At 38.2% G+C, this 27,165-nt stretch overlaps 2 protein-coding genes and 1 long non-coding RNA gene across 7 annotated transcripts in view; 1 reads left to right on the top strand and 2 right to left on the bottom strand.

Moving 5' to 3' along the window:
- Positions 1-254: 254 nt before the first annotated feature.
- LOC119805361 lies at positions 255-17,897 on the bottom strand. 2 transcript variants are annotated; one of them, XR_005283901.1, is made up of 5 exons: positions 17,605-17,897; positions 14,814-14,932; positions 14,562-14,602; positions 14,317-14,400; positions 255-1,810 (listed from the first exon to the last, which is right to left on the bottom strand). It is a non-coding gene; the product is annotated as an uncharacterized LOC119805361 (long non-coding RNA). The 2 variants fall into 2 exon arrangements; XR_005283900.1 differs by lacking the exon at positions 14,317-14,400.
- On the bottom strand, positions 15,045-17,611 carry Nap1l3 (nucleosome assembly protein 1 like 3). Its single transcript, XM_038317321.1, has one exon. The coding sequence runs from the start codon at positions 17,526-17,528 to the stop codon at positions 15,831-15,833; it is 1,698 nt and encodes a 565-aa protein (XP_038173249.1). The 5' UTR covers positions 17,529-17,611; the 3' UTR covers positions 15,045-15,830.
- Positions 17,898-18,478: 581 nt separating the features above from the next.
- Fam133a (family with sequence similarity 133 member A) overlaps positions 18,479-27,165 on the top strand; it is a 46,222-nt gene continuing 37,535 nt past the window's right edge. Inside the window, exons 1-3 of one of the 4 annotated variants that reach the window (XM_038316527.1) lie at positions 18,479-18,572; positions 19,012-19,062; positions 22,542-22,577. The gene's annotated coding sequence lies outside the window, so the exon portion shown is untranslated. Of the gene's footprint in view, positions 18,593-18,619; positions 18,742-18,782; positions 18,864-19,011; positions 19,063-22,541; positions 22,578-27,165 lie in introns of those variants that run through there. The other 3 variants (XM_038316526.1, XM_038316528.1, XM_038316529.1) reach the window with 3 other exon arrangements.

Raw genomic sequence — 27,165 nt, forward strand, 5'->3', positions numbered from 1 at the left:
TGTTGTGGTTCATGGGAAAAAGTAGATTGAAATGCTGTGGAAGAATTGTCTGTATTCTGTCAATCATGTATTTTAATACAACGCTGATTGTCCAGGTAGGAAGTATAGGCAGGTCAACCAGACAGGAAGCAGAGGTGGGGTGATGAGAACAGGAGAATGCTGGAAAGGAGGAAGCCTATTCCTCCCACTCCTGCCCAGACTTCGAAGAAGCAACATGTGATCTGCCCCACTGTGAAAAGTACTGAGCCACATGGCTAGCATAGATAAGAATAATGGGTTAATATAAGCTACAAGAGCTAATAAGAAGACTGAGGTAATAGGCCAATCAGCTTTATAACTTATAGATATCTGTATGATTTTCCTTGGGATCTTGCTGGCTGTAGGGTACAAGGCAGGACAAAAACCCCAAGCACGCCCTCATGTTACAATGAAATGTCAATTAAATAATAAAAGAACTTGATTAAGAAATATTTTACCTTATATTATAGGTCTTAGAAATTCATATCATGAAAAATGTATACTGTCACAAAAATAACTGACGATAACTAGAAATAGGTCCTACACCATAAAAGGATGAATTAAGACAATGACAGAAATAATTAGCTTCTTATATTTGCTAGTCAACATTCAATGAATGTCATTGAAAACTTTCTATGATATAAGTAAAAACTATATATGTCCTCAAAAGATTAGCAAATAAAATATTTTGATGTGCTAAGATATTTATAATAATTAAACAATGGGAAAGATAAATGTGGCAATATCCGATATTAAAATTAAAACTCTTCTTCAATAAAGGAGAAAAACAAATCTCCAAATCTTAAGAACAACTGTAAACAACATATAAACCATGCCAATACTTAGATGTGTTCATGGATGAACACTGAGTTTGAATAAATAAATGGATAAACTCATCCTTCAAGGAAACTGAATCTTTCTAGAAGAGAACCTATTTCTACTTCCTTAAACTAATATAATTTCTAAATGTATTCTAAATACTTATCCTTATGCCCACATAACTATTGCTCTCAACTCTCATCAAGTAAGCTTCTTTTGCAACAGATGCAGACTACTACAGAGATCCACAACTGCTCAAAATGTAGAGAATAGCTTTTATACTGTTTGTACACTTACCAAATTTTATGGCTAAACATATTTAATAAGAACATGCTTTCAAATATAAGTGGTATTGTAAGGAAAATATGCCTAATCATTTGGCTACATTATTAAAGAGAAAAACATTTAACACTTTTCCTAAGACTACTGTAGGAAGTAATTATGATTAAATTGTTTTCTGTATAAATCCAAGTACAACCAAAAACATGATATAAATAATTTATATTTCTTTGTTTTTTAATGTTATTCAGTATTTTCTTTTATTTTATGATTATAATCATCATTTTTGAGACAGTGTCTCATGCAGTTCAGCCTGGCAGGAAACATTACATAGTTGAGTATAACCTAGAATTCCTGATTCCCCTTCCTTTTCCTCCGAAGTACTGAGATTACAGATAGATTCTGTTATGATTTTAGCCAGCCAGCATGGCTGGCACTTCTGGGTTACAGGACCATGCATGTACAGACAAGTCCTCAGGCAAAAATACCTACCCTCCCTAGGGACCTGAAAAGGCTCTGCATGACCCAGATGTGGCATGGTTGCATCACCTACGTATGACACAGCTACTTACATAAGCCCTTGCACACATGTGTGAGCTCTGTCATCCTGCTGTGGACTAGGCAGTCTTTAAAAGCTGGATATGCCATATTCAGCTCTCTCTGCACAGCGACTTTACCAGTTCCATATATGTCTCTGCAAATAAAATCATAAGTGGGTTTGTTGTATGTTCTGTGCTTCCTTTTCACTTGTGCCAGGTAATTTCATTGGTGCTGTGAAACTCAGTAGGCCCTACTGACCCTCTCCTGGGGTCAGGATCCAGAACCAAGTAATTTTTCCACAACAACCACGTTTTCCATCTGCCTGAGCACAACATCAACACACATCCCTGGCTTCACTTGGTGAGTTTCCCAATTCTGGTCAGCTTAAACATTTCTCTGAACCTGAGGAATTGACTGCTAAGCTCCCAGAAATCTTCTCATGTTCCTAGAAACAGGGGGGAGGCTTCCAAACGTGGCCTTCCCGGCTACAGTTGAGCCCTTTGCTGACATTCATCTCTGGTTGCTTCCCATAGCCAAAAACATGATCAGACAATCCAGGGTAGTCCACTCACACTAGCACTACACACACTGGGAAGTGCATTTACTTTGGTGCCCAGGGTCCCTCAGATTTTTCTTTTTCTTTGTCCTTTCTTTTATTTTCTTTTGGACCACTTGTAAGAAGTCCACACTGTGATAGACTGCTCTGAGCAGCCTCTAGTCTCTCTGGCTTCTGAGTTCTCAGACTAGAGCCAATCAGTCTTCAACACTCAGCCTGTAGAAAAGAGACATCTTCCTATAGGCTTTGTGGTGTCGCCATTTCACATATAGATGTCACCTATAGAGAGGAGACATCCTCTTATAAGTCTTGTGGTATCGCTGTTCTTGTGTGATTTTCCTTTTTCAGCTATAGCTAACAAGCCATCGAAGACTGTCAACCTAGCTTCCTGGCGTGCCTTTTAGAGACTCTGAAACCCCAGGCCTTATTGCCCGACTTACAGATTGCCAAACTTGTCCATCTTTGCTTGAAAAAATGGCCTCATCACCATTTAGATAACAATTTAGAGTGGCTGCCTAATGATACTTTTAATCCTGATATTCTACAGGAGCTTTCTAACTACTGTCAGTGCACAGGCAGATGGACAGTGTTTCCTTATATCTAAGCCTTTTTACTATTTAAGCTCTAAATCTAAGTGCTCTGTCCTTGCAAGTTGTTCACCTGCTCACATGTTCCTGTCTTTGGCATCTGAGCTGTAAGAACAGAACACTCCACTTCTGCTCTGGACCCAGTTAACAAACCCCCACCTTTCGGACCTCAGTGGGCAGCTACTTCTGTTGCTTCAGCTCCCACTCTGAACACCACTAAAAAACCCACACCTTTCTAACCTCAACAGATACTTCCACTTCTTCCCCTCCCTCCGGCTTGCTGCCTTCCTCGCTACCTCTCTTTGTTTGCACCAGCACCATGCAGGCTCTGTTGCCCTTTTTAGCTCTCTTCCTCCCTCCCATTAACTATTCCATCAGCCCTGCTGGATCATTCCTCCTCTCTGGTGACAGACTGCAACAGTCACCTGGCTCTAGCACCCACCTTTATCCCTCCTCTCAGGTGCTCACATGCTGCTACAGAAACCAACTCTGACCAAGCCAAGCCAGCTACAGTTCTCCAGTTGTGAGCCAAGCCAAGCTGGCTGCAGTTCTCCTGTTGCAAGAAGTAGCCAGCATAGATAGATTGGTTAGGGCACACGCCCCCTTCTCCCTCTCAGAACTCTCCCATATAAAACAAAAACTTGGGTCCTACATGTATAATTTTACCTCTTTCATAAAGCAATTTTGATACATTACTCAGTCTTATAATCTCACCTTTCATAATATTTATATGGTCTTATCTAATAATCTATTTCATGAAGAGTGCAGGCAATTTTGGGAGCAGGCCAGACTACATGCAGATGAAATTCACCAAACTCATGCAACATGCCACCTGGGAGCAGAGGAGGTCCATGAGCAGGACCACACTGGGATTATAACACCCCAGGTAGAATATTAGCTAGGGACCAGTTTATGACTTGCCTTCTGGCAGGTCTCCTGTAAGGCTACCCTCAAGCCAGTAAACTATATATAATAAGCTCTCAGAGGTGGTTCAGGATACGAAGGAAATTACTTCTTCATTTGTGGAATGCCTCACTAAAGCTCTATTACAATATACTAACATAGATCCAGAAACTATGGAAGGCAGACAGTTACTCATGACTCATTTTTTTCCCTCAGTGATACCCCAACTTTAAGGCTATTCTTAGATGTTTCAAGAAAGGCTCCTTGACTCCACAGGCAGAAGTCTTAAAGTTTGCTTTTAAGGTGTACCATGCAAGGAATTGCAAAGCCTGTAATAATCACTGTCACATGCTAGCCACAACCCTCCAATGGGCCGAGGTGACAGACTACCCAATCCATTCTGTCCCTGCTGCTCCCTTGCCCCTTGGGGCTCAAGAACCACCAGGCCTGTGTTTCATATGTGGAAAAAATGGCCACTATGCCTGAGCATGCCCTAATCTTCATCTTGGTCCCATGAGACCTTGTCCAAGATGTCATAGGGAAAGACATTGGGCATTTGATTGTCCTCATGCACATTCAATTGTTTTCATGTACATTGGGCAGTGGATTGTCCTGATGCACATGAAGACATCAAACCCAGAAAATTCCCAAGTTGACCTTCTAGGTCTGGCCATGGACAAGTGAGGCTGCCTGGGCTCCTTTGACCCAACCACAACCATCATCTGTAACAGGGAGCAATGAATAAACTTCATAGTATCAGGACAGTCCATCTCCTTTCTCTTGGACACCGTAGCCACATATTCAGTATTGAGAGAATTCTGGGGGGCATACTTCTCCTTCTAGTTTCCCTATTGTCAGGGTAGGGGGACAGTCTTATCTACCTCAGCAGACCCCACCACTGAACTATTTTTAGGGGTATTTGTTTCACTCATTTATTTTTAATCATGCTAACCTGTGCAGTACCTCTTACAGGAAGAGATTTTTTAGCAAAAGGAGGAGCTTCCATCTCGTTTGCTCCTTCCATTCACCTTGCCCCAGATTCACCAGCAGCTCCTCTCTTCCTCCTTCTAGCCTCCAAACTTCCCAGCTCCAATGTGTCTTTTCCTCTATCGGCCTCTCAGATGGACTTCCAAGTCTGGGACATCCAAAACCCCTCTGTTGCTAAACACCATCCCCCCATCATTGTCCAAATACAAGATCCTACTAAGTACATTACCCAAGCTCAGTACCCCCTCTCTCTCTCCAGAGCCTTAGGGGACTTAAGCCTATTATCTCTGACCTTCTAAGTAAAAAGTCACTTAAAACCCTTTAACACCCCTATACTTGCTGTTAAAAAACCTAACAGAACCTATCACCTGGTTCAGGACTTCCAGCCCATTAACTCTGAATGGTCCTTCTTCATCCTGTAGTGTCTAACCCTTACACTTCTTTACACTATCCCCACAGGAACCTCCAACTTCTTAGTTCTAGATCTCAAGTATGTTTTTTTTTTTCTCTATGCCTCTCAGCTCTCAATCTCAAAACATCTTTGCCTTCACCTGGACTGACACTAAAAGTTACCTCTCCACACAGTTCACCTGGACTGTCCTTCCCTAAAGATTCTGGGGCAGCCCACACCTATTTGATCAGGCTTTAGCTTCTGAACTACTCTCACCGTCTCCCCCTAAGTCTAAACTCATACAGTATGTAGATGACATATTATCTTTGGAGATTAGCAAAACTTATACTTCCACTCTTTTAAATTTCCTGTCCAAAAAGGGCTATAGAGTCTCACCTAATATTCAACTGTCTACCTCTCAGGTCATTTACTTGGAATTAGCTATTACCCCAACCCAAAACCCTAGACAGAAAAAAGCTATTTCAGTCCCTTGCAGTTTCTTCTACAAAAGAGGTTTTATCATTCCTAGGAATAGCTGGCTTCCTGTGTTCCTGGATCCCCTCTTCTTCTCACGTCACCTGCCCCTTATATGAGGCAGCTCTCGACTCTCTGCATGAGCCCCTTCCCCATGCTATTATTAAACCCTTCCAGAGACTCCAGCAGGTGCTTATACAGGCTCCATTTCTTTATCTCCCAGATTTAACTTGTCCTTTCTCCCTCTATGTAACAGAGAAGGAGGGATGTGCCCTTGATATCTTAGGACATCAGCTGGGACCTTCCTTTGTACCTGTGGCATATCTATAAAAAAGCTGGAACTCACCACTCACGGCAGGGCACCTGCATACATGCTTTAGTAGCTGCTGATCTTCTTATTCATGAGGAAAAAAAAGTAAACCTTGGGTCACCTATCATTGTTTTCTCCCACCACAAACTGTCCCATCTCTTAACTTACAAAGGCTTACGATCCTTACCCCCTTCCCGAGTTCTTTCCTTCCAGGTGGCACTAGTAGAAGATGTCATACTCACTTTCCAATCCTGCCCACTCCTTAATATCTCAAACTTCCTACCTCAACCTAACATTAATTATTCCCCATCTTATTCCTGCACAGAAACGTTAAAGGATCTACTGCCCTACCTCTCACATATACAGGAGAGCAAACTGTCGCAGGACACTTATGCCTGGTACACAGATGGCAGCTCCTTTTTATGTGAGGGGATGCACAGAGAAGACTATGTCATAGTGTCAAATACTGTGGTGGTGGAAGAACAGGCACTCTCTGCCCATACCATTAATCAGCAGGCTGAATTTATAGCTTTTACCCATGCCTTCCAGTTAGCAAAGGGATAATCTGTAAATGTTAACAAAGACTCCAAATATGCCTTTTTTATCACCCTGTTCCACACAGCTATCTAGAAGGAGCATAGGATCCTTATGATGAAAGGAGGATCCATACTAACTCAGATTACATTATGGACATGTTAAAAGCCTCCCATCTCCCAAAGCTAAAGGAATTATTCACTGTCTGTCTCATCAAACTGACAGTTCCATTATTTCCAAAGGAAATAACCAGCCTGACCAAGCAGCTAGAACAGCAGCATTCCAGAGCCCAAACCTACCTCAGTCTCCTCAGGGGGTTCATACAGTACAGCCTACATTTTCACACACACCTCCTGACACTTAGCAAATTCAGTCCTACCTATATGAGCTCATTCATCCTAATAGCAAAGCTCTGTTTCATTTTGTCAAGGCTCACCTCCAATCCATTCCTGAGGACTTACGAGTTCTTAAAAGCTATCACTGCTTCTTGTAAAATCTGTCAAAAGTCAGATCCCAAGACCAAATATTATAGCTTCCTTTTCCTTCTAGGAATTGACTGGCAGCTTGATTTTACTTATATGTCCATAGTCAGATGAGTTAAATATCTCCTGGTTTTGGTGGAAACCATACCTGGGTGGACTGAAGTGTTCCCCACCACTAACAATAGGGTCCAGACAATTTCTGATGTTCTTCTCTAAGAAATTATCCCCCAGTTTGGAATCCCAACATCTCTTCAGTCAGATACTGGCCCAGAGTTTATTTCCTAGATCTCTCAAACTTTATCTAAGGCTCTTAACATTCCCTGGCATTTTCATATCCCATACCATCCTCAGTCTTCAGGGAAGGTAGAATGAACTAACCGTTCCTTTAAAAATGTTCTTGCTAAGATGTCACAGGAGCTTCAGCTTGACTGGGTAAATATTTTGCCTCTGGCCCTTCTTAGGCTTAGAGTTCTTCCCAATAGCTCCTTTTCCATTTTGCCCTTAACTCATATATGGGCAACCATCCTTAATCCCCGGCCTTTCATCTAAAACCTCTCCCCTAGCAGATCACTTGCTTACTCCACTGTTATCGCATCTTTGCTCATGATTATGGGATTTTACCAACTACTCATTACCTCAACCATCAGCAAATCCATGTCTACCACTGAATAAAATAGATCAGGTACTATTCTTCAACCCTAGACCAACAACTCTCACCCCTTTCCCCTAAATGGTAGGTCCCCTTTAAAGTAATTCTTGTAACTCACACAGCTGCCAAGCTCGAAGGATTCTCTCATTGGATCTACCAGTCTCATCTTAAATCTTTTACATTTAAAGCTCAAGAAAGCCCTTTGTATATGGTAACTCAGCAGGGCCCTGGTCCCTTAAGTTTCAGAGGATACCACAATCAGACACTTTTTCTCCAGTTCCAGAAGAGTAAAAGTCTCATCATCATACTTAACTCTCCTGTGCCCAAAACTCCATATACTCTCCTTCTTCCTCTTTCTCCTATCTGCTTTATCAACTTCTCTATATCTCCAATGTCATACTTAAATTTCCAGTTAACTACTCAGTTGTTATTACAAGGACCTGGTGCGGGAGAATTGCCTGTATTCTGTCAATCATGTTTTAAATAAATGCTGATTGGACAGACAGGAAGTATAGGCGGGTCGACCAGACAGGAAGTAGAGGTGGGGTGATGAGAACAGGAGAATTCTGGGAAGGAGGAAGCCCATTCCTCCCCAGTTCTGCCCAGATCAACGAAGAAGCAGGATGTGACTTTCCCAGCTAAAAAAGGTACTGAGCCAAGAGGCTAGCATATAAGAATAATGGGTTAATATAAGCTACAAGAGCTAATAAGAAGCCTGAGCTAATGAGCCAATCAGTTGATAATCTTATGGAGACCTCTGTGTAATTTTCTCTGGGACTAAAATGGCTGGGGGACCAGGCAGGACAGAACCCCAACAAGCCAGCCCTCATGTTATAGAATAGCATGCAATGTGGATACCTCCATCCACAGAAAGCCTGAGAAAGCTTGGGAAAGAATAGAGTAAAGCATGTTTTCTTGGTAGCAGCAATTTCTCGGGTCTGCTCTGCTTGCTAGGGGTAAGCAAACACTCTCATTTAAGAGAGGGTTCCTCACTCAGCTTTAGCTGCAAAACCTTGCAGCTCTTTTAAAAGGTATTGCCATGAAAAAAACTTAAACAGTGTTGATGAAAAGCTGACCGCATGCTTTTCAGTTATCAGACATAGCAGGAAAAAAGCTGTGCCATTTTAAAATGCTGGCTTTCTGGGCCATCGGGCCAGGGCAAACTCTAACTCTTTGAGGAAGGCGGTCTGACTATGAAACATTTGAGTGTGGCTTGTGAGCACACTGCTGCAGCTTGCTTGCTGGCAGGAACCTTGAACCGCCACAGAGTTGTGGCAATAAATATGGTTCCAGCAGTACCTCTGCCATGAGGCTGGAAAGCTAAGGAATGGGCTGGATCTAGCCATCAAAGCCATGACTTTAATCTTCTCTTTAAAGACTCATGTAGTCAGAAAAAGAGAGATACAGTAAAGATAGATTCAAAGATGAAAAAAACCTCTAAATGGTTTACAGTGTGTTAAAAATATATGCAGCCAGCCCTCATTTTGCAGGGACTATCATTAAACATAGAGCCAGAGGTACAAAGACTGCCAAAAGCCCAGGTGGTAAGAAACAATGAAGAATTTAAGGACATTCACAGCCCCAGACTCTAAAATCTCACAAAACAGATTTTAACATAACAGGTGTATCACTGACTGCAACAGTGTCTCCTGGATGTTAAAGTGATACCATGATGCTAAAGAAAACAAGTGCCTTAAGATTTGTTTCAGGAGCCGGGCGGTGGTGGCGCACGCCTTTAATCCCAGCACTCGGGAGGCAGAGGCAGGCGGATCTCTGTGAGTTCGAGGCCAGCCTGGTCTACAAGAGCTAGCTCCAGGAGAGGCTCTAAAAAAGCTGCAGAGAAACCCTGTCTCGAAAAACCAAAAAAAAAAAAAAAAAAAAAAAAAAAAGATTTGTTTCAGGTAAAACACTGAGGGGTGTAGTAATTCCCCTTTCTAGTAATTCCCCCTTCTATTCTTTCCTCCTCCCCACCATTTTCTACTCTAACACTGTACTATCACAATCATAAGCTTTTTATGTGTCTAAAATTTCTTTTCAAACATTTTTCATAAGCTCCAGGGAGGCAATTGGACCTATCTACACAGAGCAGACTCGCCAAGAATTATTATTTATTTCTTCCCTTATTATTCCTGGTCTTGGGAACCCCTGAGAAATTCCCTTCTCCACCGCACCTCCCGAAAAAAACCCTCCAACTTGGGACTCTATTCCCTCAATCACCAGGATCTAAAATTTTTCCAGAAATAACTTTCTGCTTTTCCAGAATACTGTGAAGTCCAAGGTGCTAGCCAGCTAGTTCCATACAGCCTGAAAAAACATGAAAGTAATCAGCCACCCAAGGACTAGGTCAAGCACCTCAACTCTCTGATTCCCACAAAATCAGCAAAAAGCAGTCTCAAGAGATGTGATAATGCCTACAAGATCAGCAAGAAGCAGTCATAAGAGACCTGATGACACCCCATTCCCACCTATTAAAGACCCCAAACTCCCCAAATTTTTATAATAAACAAAAGGGTGGAATGTTATTTTAGCCAAACAGCACAGCTGGCATTTCTGGATTCCAATGCCATGCATGTGTGGACAAGCCCTCAGGCAAAAATACCTAGCTGCCACGGGGACCTTAAAAGGCCCTGTGTGACCCATGTGTGGCATGGTTGCATCACCTATGTATGACTTAGCTACGTAAGCCCTTGCATGCATGCATGAGCTCTGTTACCTGCGTATGGCGTAGCTAAGTCTTTCCCCTGTGCACATGCACTAGGCAGCCTTTAAAAGTTGGACACTCCCTCTTCAGCTCTCTGTACATCGACTTCACCAGGCTTGTACATATCGCCTCTCATAAACTGCTAAGCAGGTTTTTTGCGTGCTTCATGCTTCCTTCTCACTCTTGCCAGGTAATGTCAGATTCCATTATGCCAGGTAACATACTTAACTCCATATTTTACTACTTATTGAAGTGACTTATACATAAGTGGGGAGATTATATGTACTAATAATGATTATCTCCTAGTCACCAAGAATGAATCCATGTCCCATTAAGGAAATAAATAAAAGCACTTACCCTTGGATTCATTTAGCCAAGAATGATTCCAGATTGGATTCTATACTTCACAATTTCTGTGTCTTTCATCCTGTCTGTCTGCATGACTATGAATCTATGCCTCCATGAAGGCTGTCTTTCTAATCTGTTTGTTCCTGTTTGTCCTTGTATTAGTCTGTTAGGTGACTATGTGTATCTTTGAGTGAGAGGTGTCTGTCCCTAACAGAAAACATCAGTCTATCTTCATTGAAAAGCAGAAAGCAACATATAGGTAAGGAATGAGATACTTCACAGAAATCTTTAAGTTCGACAAGGGACTCTAACTGGCTCCAACTGGTCATAATTGATTCAGATAACAAATACATTACTTAGCAACTGATATCCGGAAAAGATCCTTTCAACATTTATAGTACACTTTAACAAGTTGTTTTCAACTTCTGTATTTGCTGTTTTCAGCAAATGAAATACATGAACTGTCTGGCTCAGGGGCATGATAGAGTATAATTTAGATTGCAGCTATGTATTAGCTTAGGCAGTAAAAGGAAATCCAAGGAAAATAAGATTCTTACACAGTTCTCTTAAAAGTTAAAGTGTCACAATGGAACATTCCTTTTTTCATGAATTCCAGCTTAAAGCACTGTAAAATTTCAAGAGCAGAAACATGAAAACTAATTTTATGTTAAACATCCCATTTAAAATGTGATTATCTTGGTTTTTAGAAAGGTAATCTTCATTTCCTTTGGGTCTCCTGATACTCTTGTAATCCTCAATTTCTGAGTATTTTGAAGATCAAAGATCACTATAACATTTGCTTAGATCTGCTACATATTTGTTTTGAAATATATAAGTTCAGATGCAAACAGAGACTGCTTTTTTTGTTTCCTGGCCACCCACACCCAAATAATCACAAAAAAACTATATTAATTAAAACACAGCTTGATCTATTAGCTCAGGCTTCTGATTAACTAACTTTTACATATTAAACTAACCCATTTCTATTGATCTATGTATCAGCACAAGGATGTGGCCTACTGGTTAATTTTCCGGTGTCTATATCCTTCGTGACTATCTAGGAATATACCTAAACTGTTAGCAAAACACAGTTGTAATCAATATAGTTTGTGTGATAATTTCGGTCTGGGCAGCCTGAAAATGAACGAGCAGTCTCTGTTTACATTCAGGTGCAAAATATATGTACAGTTGAACAATTTCCACACTAATAATATCTTTTTAATTTTTGCCACTGGTTTCTCAAGTTTACTAATCCCCTCAAAATCTAAATCTCCATCAATTTCAGGATATTCAGTTTTTTAATCTGTCATAACAGCAAATCCCACACAGTACTCATATTATTTATAATTGTGTAATAGTTAATAATTATAATTAATATTGCACCATTATTTATGGTGGTTTTAAACAGCTCAAATGAGTGTGTGTGTATATACATATATATATATATACACACATATATATGTGTGTGTATGTATATTTATATAAATACATATATGTATTTCCTAGCTCCTATAATTCTTGAGTAAATTCATCCCCAATTTTATTTTTCCCAGTGCATACCCCACAGCATCTTAAGTGAAAATACACCTGTATGGCCAGTGTGAGTCCTGTTGGGTACTACTATGGACTGTGATAATATTTTTTTTCACTTAGCTCAATTCTTCAATCATTATTTATTATTTTAATTATTATAAATATTTAAAATAAATTCATGTGTATAGTGTTTGACTGCATTTATGTATGTGTACATCATGCATTCTTGGTTCCAAAGGCCAGAAGAAAGCATAGAACCCCTTGGAACTAAAAAAAGGTTGTGAAGAGGCATATGGTTGATGGGAACAGAACCCACATCCTCTGAAACAGCTAGAAATGTTTGTAACCTCATCTCCAGTCCCCATTTATTTTTGAGACAGGTTTGCAATTTCCCCAGGCTAGTTTCCATAACTTGCTCTGTGGCCAAGTATAAAGTTGAATTCCTGACCCTTCTGCCTACAACTTCTAAGTGCTCTTCTATGACTTCTTTAGCAAACTTTGCTGCTGCTGCTGTTGTTGCCAGTCTCTCGTCATCTCATCCTGTCCTATTAAAGAAAATAGGAAATGTTTAGATTGACCAGGGTGGATCAGATGCTCTGCCATCATAAAGCAGATAGCATTAACTGTTGAGAAAGAGTTAAAGGATGAAGTGGCAGAGGCCACTCTTGTTCAGTTTGGCAGCATCTAATTGAGCACTTGGCTTGAGCTTTGAATCACAGCAAAAAAGAACAAAGAACATAAGAAAGGCATGGAAGACTTTGCTCACTGTTTCTCACAGTGGCTTTATTCTTGGGAGACTTATTTTTATAACATCCATTGGCTTATGAGTTGCAAAAGATAAATGCAAGCTAATGGATGTTGCAGGCTAATAGGATTTCCTGCTGTTCATAATCTTCCCAAGGAGACAAAGTATCCTGGAGACAGCTTGTGTTTCAGGAATCTTAATGTTACTGTTACACACCTTTTGATTTTTTGTAATTTCATCCCTTCCACAATCTCTATACTTACAAGTTATACAAGTAGTAGGAAACTCTTTATAACTTCTTATACCTATTCAGTGTAATTCACCTTTGTGTTTGAGTCGATAACTGGGAGAACAAAACACAATTTACAAGCCAGTCATATTATAATTTAATATGTTTCTGTGTGTTTACTTTTTCAATGTGAGAAACACAGAGAAAAAGTGCTATACTTTAATAAGTTTTCTAAGAAGGATGTTAATTTCAGGTAAACGTTTAAAGGTTCAGCCATAGTTGTTACCTAGCAGTTATACAATATAGTCACATTGGCAACCTATGAAGCCACAGAACAAGGCATATTATATTTGTTTATTAGTCTTCATTTTGGTTCTACCATATAAGTAAATGTGTCCTATAAATTCTTTTTTAAAAATCATTTTTATATTATTTGAAAGTTCTATATATTGATACATGTTTTAACCATAGCCATCTATCAGTACCACTCTCCAATTCTCCCCAATCTCTTCTCCCCATCTTCCTCCCATCTTCAAGACTGCTTTTCGGATTTTTGATTTTAATAACCCCAAGTCCTATTAGTGCTGTCTTTATGCACATGCTAACTTGGCAAGCTGACAAACTGCATTATAAACATTTTCTATTCCCATAGACTTATGCTGCTTTCAACTTTGGTCAGAATAGCTTCTTTCTGCATTGCATTACAGTTAATGTAGAGACCCATAACTGTCCTAAGTGCTGATTATAAATACCTATTGGGTGCTCATTTGAGCATAGGTCACCCATGTTCTAAGGACTCTTGAGAAGTGCAAAAATCTCGATTAAAAGGGGCATTCTTGGCTGCCTAACAGAACTGTGAAAATAAAAAAAAAAGTTTCTTGATATTTATATCATAACTTAAAGACCCAAGTACATTTGATTAGTAATATATACATGTAATGGGTTACACATATTTTTCTTTTTACATATATGGGATAGAAAATTGTTATTAAGCAAGAATAAAAGAAAGATACTGAGCTATATAATATGCCTTCTAGGGGTACACTGATTGCCAATGTAGATACATTTTATAGCTGCTAGGCAACCCTTATAACAAAACCTTACAAACTTTTACCTGGAATGTAACATCCTTCTTAAAACTCTTACTAAAGTTTAGCACTTTTTTCTCTGTATTTTTCATAATGAAAAAGTAAACGCATAAAAACATGGTGGGGTCTAGGATGATTATTACCAAATTTTATGATCAAAGTTCCAGAAATTCTATAATCCTGTCTTCTTTCCATCAGACATTTCCTATCATCTTGAAGGAAAACATCTGTATGGAGAAAAGAAAGGTGAAACCAGGTAATTTATTACATCCAGTGCTTATTACATCTCTTTACTCTTTATACGCAGTGCAGAGCACTTTGGTAAATCTGAACTTAAGTAACCTAGTCCTCTTGCTAGACTCAACCCCAAATTCCAGGATGTGATTACCTTGAGACCAGCTGTGATGTACAGATGAAAAATGATTTCACCTATGAAAAAAAAACAAAAGTCATGATAGCGGTGACCTCCTCCAGATCAACGACAGAGCAGGTACTGGGTATCTGAAACCATTAGCTCATATCTTTCTGGGTGAGATACTCTCCCTCCTCTCCTCCCAACTGTTCCCTCCCCTACTTCATTCCCTTCCCCTTCCCTACATATATCTCTTTCCCTTCTTCCTCCCAATTACTTCTTTCTCACCCTTTTTCTCTCCCTTATCTACTTCCACTTTTCTCTTCTTCCTCCCATGATCTCCTCCTTCTCTTGTCCCATTCCTCTCCAATATCTCCATTGATATCTTCCAGTTGAAGAATTATGATCTAGGAAATATATCACAATGTTAATAGTCATATATTTATTAAACAGTAAAAAGCTCAGTATTCTATACTTTTTATGATAAACAAATTTTATAATTAAGAGAAAATGGCAAGGTTTCATAGCATGGCATTTATTTGACATTTATTTTAGGGTGCAATAAAAGAACATGAAAAATTATCAAATAATGTAACGAAAGGCAAAGCAGAACACATTACAATAAAAAATATGGTTTCATTAGTTTTCAATTACACAGTATACAATGATGCAACTTTTTAAAATACTATATTCAACACCTTAATCGTAAATAATACTTTTTCTTATAGAACAATATGTCACATAAAGAAACTAATTTGGTACTGACAGATATTTTTAAATATATTTTTCAAGCAATTGCATTTCACAATAGAATATTTTAGTTAGTATTATTACTACATTTCTATGGCAAAGTAATGAAGGCACAACTAATGCAAGCAGATTTAAGTCCTTAATCTTCTGTGCTGAAAAAAGAAAGAGAAAACACATACTCATTGACATTTAAAGTTTTGCTTTTTCAGGCAAAATTTTGTCTAACAAGTGTGATGATTTGCACAGGTAATCTAATAGGAACATGACAAAACAACTTCACAAAACCAACACTGTAGCACCAAACAAAACATGCTTTGGAAAATCAACAGTAGTTTACCTATTTTGAAGAATATTACAACAGGCAAGGTAGAATAACATATGCATAATACACTATTTTAGGACATTACCAGGATAAAGGAAAACACCAGACTATAAGGAGCAATAGTGTTCAGATTATAGGGCAAATTTTGTCTTTTACAAGGTTAGGTAAATCTGTTTCACTTCTGCTTGCTTGACATTTTAATGTTCTCGAAAAACCTTTCAGGTTGCCTTTTTTCACTTGTAGTACTTCCTGTTTCCATAATCCCTGACATCATGGTAATAGGGATCATTGATTTCTCCTGTGAAATAATAGATTGATTTCAAGATAACATTATCATGCAAAATTTGACCAATTTCAAAGTCCTCATCAAGTATAGCATCTTCTCTTGGTTCCAGCTTCCCAATCAAAGGAATCTCAGGAGGACTAAAGAAATTGAAGAAGGATGCTTTAGGAACCACTCTTGGCAGGACTTCAGTTTCTCCAGCGGCAGGTGGGCGACTCCGGGTAGTTGTCACTGTAACATCTTTTCCTCGTCTCCAATCTATTTTGCAGCCTTTACACTCTTCAATTTCCCATCCCCAAGCAAAGAAAGGGTCATAGTGATCTGGTTTCGACCTTATAATGTATGTCTTCACCAGGAACTCATTTCTGAAGTATGGGTTAGGCAAGAAGTGAAATTCAAAAGTATAACTTATAGGCTGGCCAGGATTTGAGAACTTCAGGCTAACATCAGATAAGAACTTCAAAATGGGCTCATCATATTTCTGAATCATAGGCCCAAGCTTATCAACATTCTTTAAAACAGTCAGCCAGTAGTCAGGAATGCCTTTAGGATCTTCTCTCTTAGGTTTTCTCTTTCGAGCCCTTTTAACATTACCTCCTTCTTCAGGCCTTGTCTCAGGAACTCTTTTTTGAGCCTCTCTTACTGGAGCCCTTGCTTTAGATTCTTCTGTAAGCTGATCCTTATTTTCTGCATTTGCCTGGGGAACTTCTTTGGGGTCTTCTTTTTCTTCAGGAGTTATCTCTATATAATCTGTAGAGTCTGCCTTTTCTTCAAACTTTACCTCAGGAATTTCTTCAGAGGCTTCCTTTTCTTCAAACTTTATCTCAGGAATTTCTTCAGAGGCTTCCTTTTCTTCAGCCTTTACCTCAAGAATTTCTTCAGTGGCTTCCTTTTCTTGGACTTTTTCTTCAGGTACTTCTTTTGGAATTTCTTTTTCTTCAGTTTTCACCTCAGGAATTTCTTTAGGAGCTTTGTTTTCTTCAACTTTTGCCTCAGGAACTTCTTTTGGAACATCCTTTTCTTCTTCCTTTACTTCAGTTTTTTCTTTATGGCTTTCTTCTTCTTCCTCACCCTCTAAGGGTGGCATTTCATTAGGCGTGTCATCCTGCATTTCCTCATCGCCACTGAACTCTTCTTCTGAATTCCACTCACATTCTTCTTCTGTAGGCTCATATTCTGCGTTTATGATCTGAAAACGCTTATCATAAAGAGGCTTATTGAGTTCAGCATATTTTCTTTCAAGATCATGAATTGCCCTTAAAAACAAGGTGTCTACCTTGTCACACTCATCCTGAATATTTCGGAGTGCCTGCACCCGATTTCTCACTGCCTGAGGCAGCTTATCCATAAAAGGTTTCCCGGAGGGATGCCGCTGGGCCCTTCTGGAAGGCTCAGGTACCCTCTTCTTTCGGTATACTTGACTGCCACTGCTGCTGCTACTACTGCTACTGCTGCCGCTGCTGCTACTGCTGCTGCTGCTGCTGCTGCTGCTGCTGCTGCTGCTGCTGCTGCTGCTGCAACTAGAGGTACTGCTAGAGCTATTGCTGTCAGATTCTTCCCCAGAATCACTAGCTGAGCTAGCCATCACCTCTTCAGCAACCCCATGGGCGGCAGGTTCTGTGATCATTTTAGGATCCGCTTCTGCCATGCTGCTAGTCCCGCACACCTCTTTAAAGTGGTGACAACAGAGATCGCACACCCAGAGATGGGCAGAAATGACTCACGGACGCTCTGAAGGCGGCTGCGAAGGCCCGGTCTATCAGGCGGCGGCGGCGGCGGCGGCGGCGGCGGCGGCTGAGACAAGCGACAGGCTTACCGCAGCGACAAGGACTGCAGTGACTGCGGCGATGGCGCGGCCGGGGCGGGGACACGGAGGCGGCGCGCAGGAAGCCGCGGCAGCGGAAGCCGGCCCCGAACCTTGGCGACAAGGACTGTTCAGCCGCAAAAAACCGGGGCCGAGACGTGCTGCAGTCGAATGGCGCAGTACCGAATTCAGAACGGGCTTCTGGGTTAGGATGGAGAGCCCCTCCCTTTGCTGACACCACTCCCGTTAACTTCATTCCCCGGATGCCTGTAGTCGCTCCTCATTTGCTAGACAGGTTTGATTGACTAGCGTTACGGCCAACGAATGGCCTAAGGCCGCCGCTCTTTCTCCTAGCTCCTCCTACCTTCCCAGATGCTCCTTGGTGGCTAAGGCACAATCCCCCCTCCCCCCACCCCCACCTCCGACCGGGTCTCTCTTTCCTAACAAAATTCTCTCCTTATGTGGTTTTTAATTCAAAGGGAGAAAAAAAAAATAAAAAAAGCGTAGACATGAGGTAAAAATTCCCGCTATAGTTCCTAGCAACGGAAAAAAAAGAATCCCTTTAGCTCAGCAGCCCAGAATTCCTGTTTGGTTGAACAAGGCCTCCACACCGCTGTTAATGAAAAAAAAAAAAAAAACCCTCTAAGTGGCGTCATTGCATAGTGTGACTGGATGATTGGGGGCGGGGGGAGGGACACGCAAACAAAAATGATTTTCTCTAAATATTCTATGAGCATGTGTATTCACACTGGAAAAGGGGGAGTCGTTTATTGGCAGAGGGGGGAGGGGCCAGACAGCAGGCATATTGCATTCCACGTAGCAGATTTAATAAGAGCTGTCTGTGATGTTTGGCAAGCCTGGTTTATCTGGTTTATATCCATCTACAAGGTTTGCGAACCGATGTTGCCGTGAGTCAGTCACACCATTTTGTTAAAGTCGTATTTATGTTTTAAAGCTGGCATATAATGTACTCTAATCTTACTGCTAAATTGCCACGTAGTCCTTTTCTTTCAATGCTTGCAGCAAAATTTTAGATAAAACAAAGGGGGATTAAAATGTAAGGTGGTATTTTTTTTTTTTTTAAAGCAGAGGATTTGTTTCAGACTTTTGTGCAGCAGGTTTCAATTCCACGAACAGCAGGATGGGAGGAGGGGTTGTTATAACGCAAGTGCATCATCTGTAAGCATTTAAGAAGTCATCTGTCACCAATTTCCTTCTAATTTGGAATTGTATCCATATTAAAAGGATAATTTACAAGTCCAGCAATATGTAAACAAACTTTTGCTAAATGAAGTTAAAAAACGATATTTGCTATTTTTATTTACAGGATTCAGTTCTGCTACAACCCAAAAGACCAGTTTTCACTTTCCGTTGAAAGGTAAGGACATATTAGCACTCTTTGTTATGAATGATCAGAATTGCACATCTTTACTTAAATAAAATTTCACAGAGCTGGCTTGGCATACGTATAAGAAAATAACCTACTTAACAAAATGTGCTCTCCAAACTTGATCATAGTCTATAAGTGTTATGTTAAGATATAAAATATACTCCATTATCATAGTCTATAAGTGTTATGTTAAAATAAAAAAATATACTCCATTATTAATTTCAAATGATGAAATGTATTAAAATGTGACAAGCTTTGTTGCCGTACTTTTCATTAAAGAGTTTGTGTTTTTCATTTAGTCACTTATTTTTAAGTTAAGAAATTAGTTTGAAAATAAACTTGTATTTATATGTAGCTGTCAAATTATATGTGCATTTTAAAGATTAATATTCAGTATAGAACATTCTGATGATAGTGAAACTTTAATTATAACAACCAAATTATAGCCATTTTAATATGTTGATGCATTTCCTTCCAGAAGTTTCCTTATGCTTGTATACACCAGTTTTTTTTATGTATACTCTTTTATCTGTGTGACATCATATGATGGTTAGTAATTTGATGATTTATGGCTATATTTTCATAGGAAATAATCAATTCTCTATTTTTAAATAGATCTATATTTCATTATAGTTGTCTTGAACTATTTAACCAGAGTCCTTTTGTGGGTATGATATATGTATATATCCTGAGTATCTGTAGTATGAATTAGTATGTACTTCAGAACATTAACATAGTATATATTCCTAGATATTGGAATATAAACTAAGTCTTATGGTTATTTAATAATTTTGTACCAGTTGCAAATGTCCATTAAGATTATTAAAATGTAAAAGGTATAAGAGTTCATCCATTCCAGTATTCAACCAATTATGCCTGTGTCTTTCCTGTGACAGGTAGATTAGTAATGAATGCTTACCTTTTACTTTTTGTTTTGTAATTTTATTGATAACACACACTATGTAAATAATAATTCAATGCAATGGCCTGCATGATAAATATTGTACTTCCATTTAGCTGTAGTTACAGAAATAGACATTTCTAAAATAAAGACACTTATATTTTATAGTAATTTAATAGTGTCATTTACATGTTAACTTCTGTACCATCAGAGATTAATATTTCTGAGTCAATTGTGAGTTAAGATCTAGATTTGTTTATTTTTCCTGAAGTGGGTCTGGAATACGAGAATCACACATGTTAGGGCACTTTATCATTGACCTATAAACATAGATATTTAAATTTTTATATTGGTAGCTACCTATTACTTTTTGAAACACTTATTTCATAATCTTTTCATTTGTACCTATGAAATCTTGTTTATGTACCATGTAAGCTGACTCAATCGGATCAATTTCTACATTCTGGTCTTTTTTTATTGAACACAATTTTCAGAAAATAATGCAAGAGGGCAAATTTTTGTTGTTGTTTTTAGAGATAGTCACATTATGAATCCCATGATGGTCTCAAACTTTCTGTGTATCCCAGATTTGTTTCAATAATATGAGACTTTTAGGTCAATTTCTATTTTTTGAAATTACATGTATTGATTGAAATAAGTTGGTATATTAAATACAAATAATAAATCAAATGTAATTCGAGATATTTCCAGAGATTACTACTATTCTCATTTAAGTAATATTTTGTAATGATTTCTCAATACTATAAACATCATTTCTTAGATTAGTAGTAAGACTGAATATCTTTTCATAGTTTTATTTTCCATTTAGCAATAATTTGTTATCTGCTTCCTCCCAACTGAATGAAAAAAGAATTAATCCGTGTTGAACCCAAAAGATAAAGTGACTTGGGCATTGAATTAATGAAACCATGAATATTTTAGAAAATATCATTGCAAGGTTGCTAGGCAAAATAAAGGTTGCTGTTCTTCCACCTGAAAAAAAAAAGAAAATATCATTGCTATAAATGCCATATAGGCATTTATAGGGTTAAGTATAAAGTTATATAATTAGAAAAGTTTTATAATTTTAAATTGTGAATTCCTATTCATATACATATTTTGTAAATTCTTTGATGGGAAAGAAACATAAAAATCCATATGAAATAATATTTATGAATTTTATGATTTTATGATTTTTTTCTATAATCTGTGAATTTTGAAATTAGATGACAGTTTCCAATCATAGTATTCTTTCATGTATTTTCTTCCTTGGGTATTATATGACATTTTGGTGTATTATTTATTTGATATAATTTAAATACATGCACAAACATTTCTTCATGTAATTCATGTAAGCAGTTTAAGTACACCATATATTTTCTACTATAAGTATATCTACATGCTATAGTTTCAAAACATTATGTGCCTAATTTTCATCAGAAGATAATGTATAAACTTCTTACACAATGAGTGCTCTGCCTGTTCTTTTATCTTGTTATTGTTTATCTAATACTAAATTATCATTCTTTAGAGTAGATAATGTTTATCACAGAAATTGTTAGTTACACAGTTTCTACATAACTCTTTGAGACCTGTTTATAACTTTCCTGATAAGAATATATGCATAGATCTTTGTACTGTTATCTCTCTCTCTCTCTCTCTCTCTCTCTCTCTCTCTCTCTCTCTCTCACACACACACACACACACACACACAATGGCAAGTGTGTCAGAGTTTGTTCAATTACAAATATCTATAAAATGATACATAAACAGCTTATTACTTTTAAGCTTTTAAATTGAAATTGTGTAAATTGTATGTGTGTGAACGTGTACACATGTGTGAATTTGTGTGTGTGTGTGTGTGTGTGTGTGTGTGTGTGTGTGTGTCTGTACTACCTGGAAGTGCATGTGGAAGTTAGAAGACAAATTTGAGGAGTTGGTTCTCTCATTCTACCATGTGTTCAGGTTAGCATAGCAAGCATTTTTACCCAATGAGCCTTGTTACAGATACCAGTTCATTTTTTTCTTATTGTTGTGTCATTTGGGGATGAAAAATCATCCTGACAGTGTTACCTGACTAAACTAGTATCCCATTCACTATTTTAAAAAACTATTAAAATACAATGTACACAACGAACTTTAACAATTCTATACACATTTGACATCATCTCTGACACTCAGATAATAGATTTTTTTCGTCATACCAAAATTTTTCTTACACATGTACATATCTGATTCCTCCTTCTGTTGTTTTATAACAATTAATCTATCTTAGGGTCCTATACATTAATTTTCATTTTTTGCTATTGTAAATCAACATTATCAGTGAAAATTCACCACTTTTTGCCTGTATGTATTCTGTAGCACAAATATTTCAAAATTTATCCACTTTGTATTTATCAAGAGTGCTTTTCCTATTTTTTACTGAGTAGTGATATATTTTGTGTAAGTACACTGATTTATTCTTATTCATCTGTGTAAGTTCAAGTTTGTGAATAAAGTTGCTATGATCCCTTTGTGAACAAGTATCTATAAGGACACGGATATATGTTTTTGTTTCTTTTAGAAAACATTCCTAGGAGTGAAATGGCTGGATCAAATGGTAGGTGTATTTTTGCCTTTATAAGAAATCTGTTTCTCAAATAGGTTATTTTCAACACTACCAACAGTAAAAATATTTGCTGTGTTCAGGGTTTTTAAATATAACCATCTTGATAGGTATGTGGTAGCATAGTCTTGTGGTTCTTGCATTTCGCTAATGGCTAGTAATGTTGAGCATCTTTTCATATACTGATTTGCCAATCACATATGTTATGTGAAGTGTGTACTCATATTTTCCCTATTTAAAAATGAGAGTTACTTACATTGCTATTATTCTTTGAGTGATCTTCTGTAATGTCTTCATGAGTCCTTCATCAACTAAAAGGTTAGCAAATCCAGTGTGAACTGATTTTATCTTCTCTCAACATTGCCTTTAATAGTTTTCAGAAAGGAGAAGCTCTTTTTATTATTAAAATGAAGTCCAAGGAATATTTCTTCCAAATACCATGTGTCATCCAAAGTCACAGATACTATTCTTTATCATTTTTTTCTAGAAATTTAATGCTTTTAAGCTTGATGCTAAAGCTGATGTTTTGGCATGTGACAAAAATACATGGATTGAAATCATTTTAATATTTTTCATAAAGATATACATAACAGGTTCAAATTTAGGACACTTTCCTTTCTCCATTTATATGAATGTGCAAAATTGTCTAACAGTATTTGCCTGAATATATGTGCTTCTATGATGAACCATTGTGTAACGGTTTCTACTGGTTTTAATCCCCCTATTGATAGGCATACATTTATTAGATACATTCAGGAGAGAATAAGAGCCAGTGTGGGATAACAGAATTGCATTACAATGGAGAGAAGTAAACTGCACAAATTTCCTAATTGACTTTTCATTTATTCTCCAAATGTTTAACAGACAGAAACAGACAGCAATATCATAAACCTAGAGAACAAATAAACATAAAAGATAAGTTGGTTTTATGGAGTTGCCAGTGTATGCATATATACAGCATAACTATAGAAATAGTATTTTGCAGTTTTCACGAGTGTAAATAATGCCTTTTTCTTTCTTAATCCAAAGGCCTTTGTTTACTACAATTGAAATATAAATAAATTTAAGATAATATAGTTTATGAATGAAAACTAATAGTAAAATTATATTGTTATTTCACAAAATTATTTTCATAATAATATTGTACTTCATTCTTATTCCTTTATAAAGTATACAAATGAACTGAATGTGGTGTATAGACAGAGGTTTTGATATATCAATATATCATTGATATAATGATAATTTAGAAGAATTTTAAAGCACAATTGTATGTGTAGCAGATAAGATGATACATATGTATGCATATATTTTTACATACGCCTTTAATACTAGATAGATCATAAACTGCTAGATTATCTGTTCACGTTTCTGGGCTGGGTTTCCGTGTATGTTTCTGTTAACTTCACTAAATATTAATGCCCTACATGCTCATCTTTGTTGTCACAAATTAAAAGTTTTCTATTGTTTTTTGAATGCTAAATAGACTTAACTTTATATGCATTACAAATTTTCTTTCCTCGTGTTTATGGTCACTTATATTAATATTCTACATTGCCTATTTCAAATAATGGTATAGTGAATACAGACACCAGCTGTTTTCCTAACATACTGATTTCATTTCTTGAACATACTCATTTATGTAATGGCTTATTAATTTACTCACTTTAACAGTGTTAAAGGTTACCCTTTGCTCTCCATCCTTAACAATGATTAGTAGTCTTTCTTTTTCATGATAACCATTTCAACTGGAATGAAATGACACTTCATTATGATTTTATTTGTTTATTCCTTGATGATTAATAATATATAGCATTGATTTCATGTATCTTTTATCTTTGTATGTCTTACTCTGAAAATGTATATTTAGTTCCTTTATCCATTTTCAACCTAGTTATGAGTTTGATTCACTGAATGTCTTATGTATTTGGAATATTTACCACTTAGGGGATCAATAGTTTGCAAACACAATTTCCCATTCTACAGTTTGAATCTTCACTTTGTTGATTGTTTCTTTTACTGAGCAGAAAATTTTCACATTATTGCGATCTCATTTGTCTATTTTGTTTGTTTATTTTTATTTTTACTACTAATAGTTTCAAATTAAAATTGCATACACTGTTCAAAAATGTAAAATCTCTGTCCTTCTTCCTTCTCGACAATCCCATTCCCTCAAGTTTCATGCCTGGGGCAGACTGAGGGGCCACTGGCAGTGTCACAAGGATTTGTCCTTACTGCTTGTCCTGGATTTTTTGGAAGCTACTTTCTTTGGATTGATATCTTGCTCAGTCTAGATATAGGCAATGTGCATTATCTTCTCTGAGGATTGGGTTGGGGTGGGGTGGCAGGGTATTTGGAGGGAATAGGAGGAGGGGAGGGAGTGAGAACTTGGATCGGTATGTATAATGAAAAAAGATAGTTTGTTTTCTTGTTAAAAAATAAATAAATGTGATAATTAAAAAAATAATGTAAAATCATAAAAGGGGTACATTTACAGTGATATCCAAAGATTTTTTCTTACAACACCTGTCTAAAATATTCTTACTATAATTCCAATAAAGTATATATTTTAAAGTATGAATTTATTTGTATTTTACATAATTTATTGAAGACAGAGAAAATGTCCAATAATTTAAGCAGTGTACAGTGTTATATGTATTTAACCTCAGTAAATGATTCAAAAATTTATATTTATTTGGATACAAGGAACATAATGTGTTGATATTATCTGTCAACTTCAAGGCAGACTAAAAGAAACACTATTTCATTATATGACTATGTTGAGGGAAAAATAGTCTCATGGTAGTGCAGATATCCTTGCAGATTGAAATAAATTCATATTCACTTATTGTTCAAAATTGTTCATTTTCATATATATATGTGTTCTCTCTCTAGAGAGAGAGAGAGCACAGTCTTTCCTTTAAGTTAAAATGGAGAGATTTTAATAATAATATTTCCTTTTTTTATTTTAAATATTTATAAATTATTGTTTCTAATATAAGTAATCGGCAACCCAGATTGTTATCCTTTGAATGGTGTTTTTTTTAATATGTATTTTTTTTATTTTTTTCTCATTTTTTTAATTAAAAATTTCCATCTCCTCCCCTCCTCCTCCCCCTTCCCTCCCCTCCCTTCCACCCATACCCCCACTCCGCCCCTCTCCAAGCCAAAGAGCCATCAGGGTTCCCTTCACTATGTTAAGTCCAAGGTCCTCCCAGCTCCCCATAAGTCCAGGAAGGTGAGCAACCAAACAGACAAGGCAAAAAGTGAGCCCGTCCATGCTGTAGAGTTCACATTCATTGCCGTTGTCCTTGGTTTCTCAGTCCTCCACCATCAGCCACATTCAGAGAGTCCGGTTTGGTCCCCTGTTCCATCAGTCCCATTCCAACTGGACTTGGTGGTCTCCCGTTAGATCTGTCCCACCGTCTCAATGGGTAAATGCACTCCGCACGGTCCTGACTTCCTTGCTCATGATCTCCCTCCTTTTGCTCCTCATCAGGACCTTGGGAGCTCAATCCGGTGCTTCTATGTGGGGCTCTGTCATTTTCTCCATCCAATGCCAGGTGAAAGTTCTATGGTGATATGCAAGATATTCATGAGTATGGCAATAGGATCTGGACATTTCCGGCACCCTCTCCTCAGCTGCCCAAGGAACTAGCTGGGGGCGTCTTCCTGGACACCTGGGAACCCCTCTAGAGTCAAGTCTCTGCCAACCCTAGAATGGCTCCCTTAATTAAGATATATAATTCCTTGTTTTCATATCCATCCTTCCTATATCCCAACCATCCTATTCCCCCAAGCTCTTCCCATCCTCCACTTCACACTTTTCTCTCCCCATCCTCCCATCCCCCCATCCCACCCCACCTCCAAGTTCCCATTTTTTGTCCGGCAATCTTGTCTACTATCCAATAGATAACTATATGTTTTTCTTTGGATTCACCTTCTTATATATCTTCTCTAGGATTTTTCCACCTCCTCCCCGCCTCCCATTTACCCCCCTCCCTCCTCCACTCCCCCTCCCTCTCCTGTCCAAAGAGTATTGAGGGTTTCCTGCCCTGTGGGAAGTCCAAGTTCCTCCCCCCTCCAACCAGGTCCAGGAAGGTGAGAATCCAAACAGGCTAGCCCCCCCACCAAAGCCAGTATGCATAGTAGGATCCAAATCCACTGTGATTGTCCTTCGCTTCTCAGCAGCCCTCATTGTCTGCCATGTTCAGGGAGTCCGGTTTTATCCCATGCTTTTTCAGTCCCAGTCCAGCTGGCCTTGGTAAGCTCCGAATAGATCAGCCCCACCATCTCAGTGGATGGAAGCACCTCTTGCAGTCCAGACTTCCTTGCTCATGTTCTCCCTCCTTCTGCTCCTCATTTGGGCCTTGGGAGCTCAGTCCGGTGCACCAATGTGTGGCTCTGTATCTGTCTCCATCCATCGCCAGATGAAGGTTCACTCACAGACCTGACTTTCTTTCTCATGTTCTCCCTCCTTCTGTTCCTCATCAGGACCTTGGGAGCTCAGTCCGGTGCTCCAATGTGGGGCTCTGTCTCTATCTCCATCCATCACCAGGTGAAGGTTCTATGGTGATATGCAAGA

Source organism: Arvicola amphibius, chromosome X (genome assembly GCF_903992535.2).
Source record: "Arvicola amphibius chromosome X, mArvAmp1.2, whole genome shotgun sequence".
Lineage (NCBI taxonomy): Eukaryota > Metazoa > Chordata > Mammalia > Rodentia > Cricetidae > Arvicola > Arvicola amphibius.

Bases quoted from the DNA above. Each gene is read 5' to 3' on its own strand.
- Nap1l3 (XM_038317321.1), bottom strand. From the start codon at position 17,528: ATGGCAGAAGCGGATCCTAAAATGATCACAGAACCTGCCGCCCATGGG.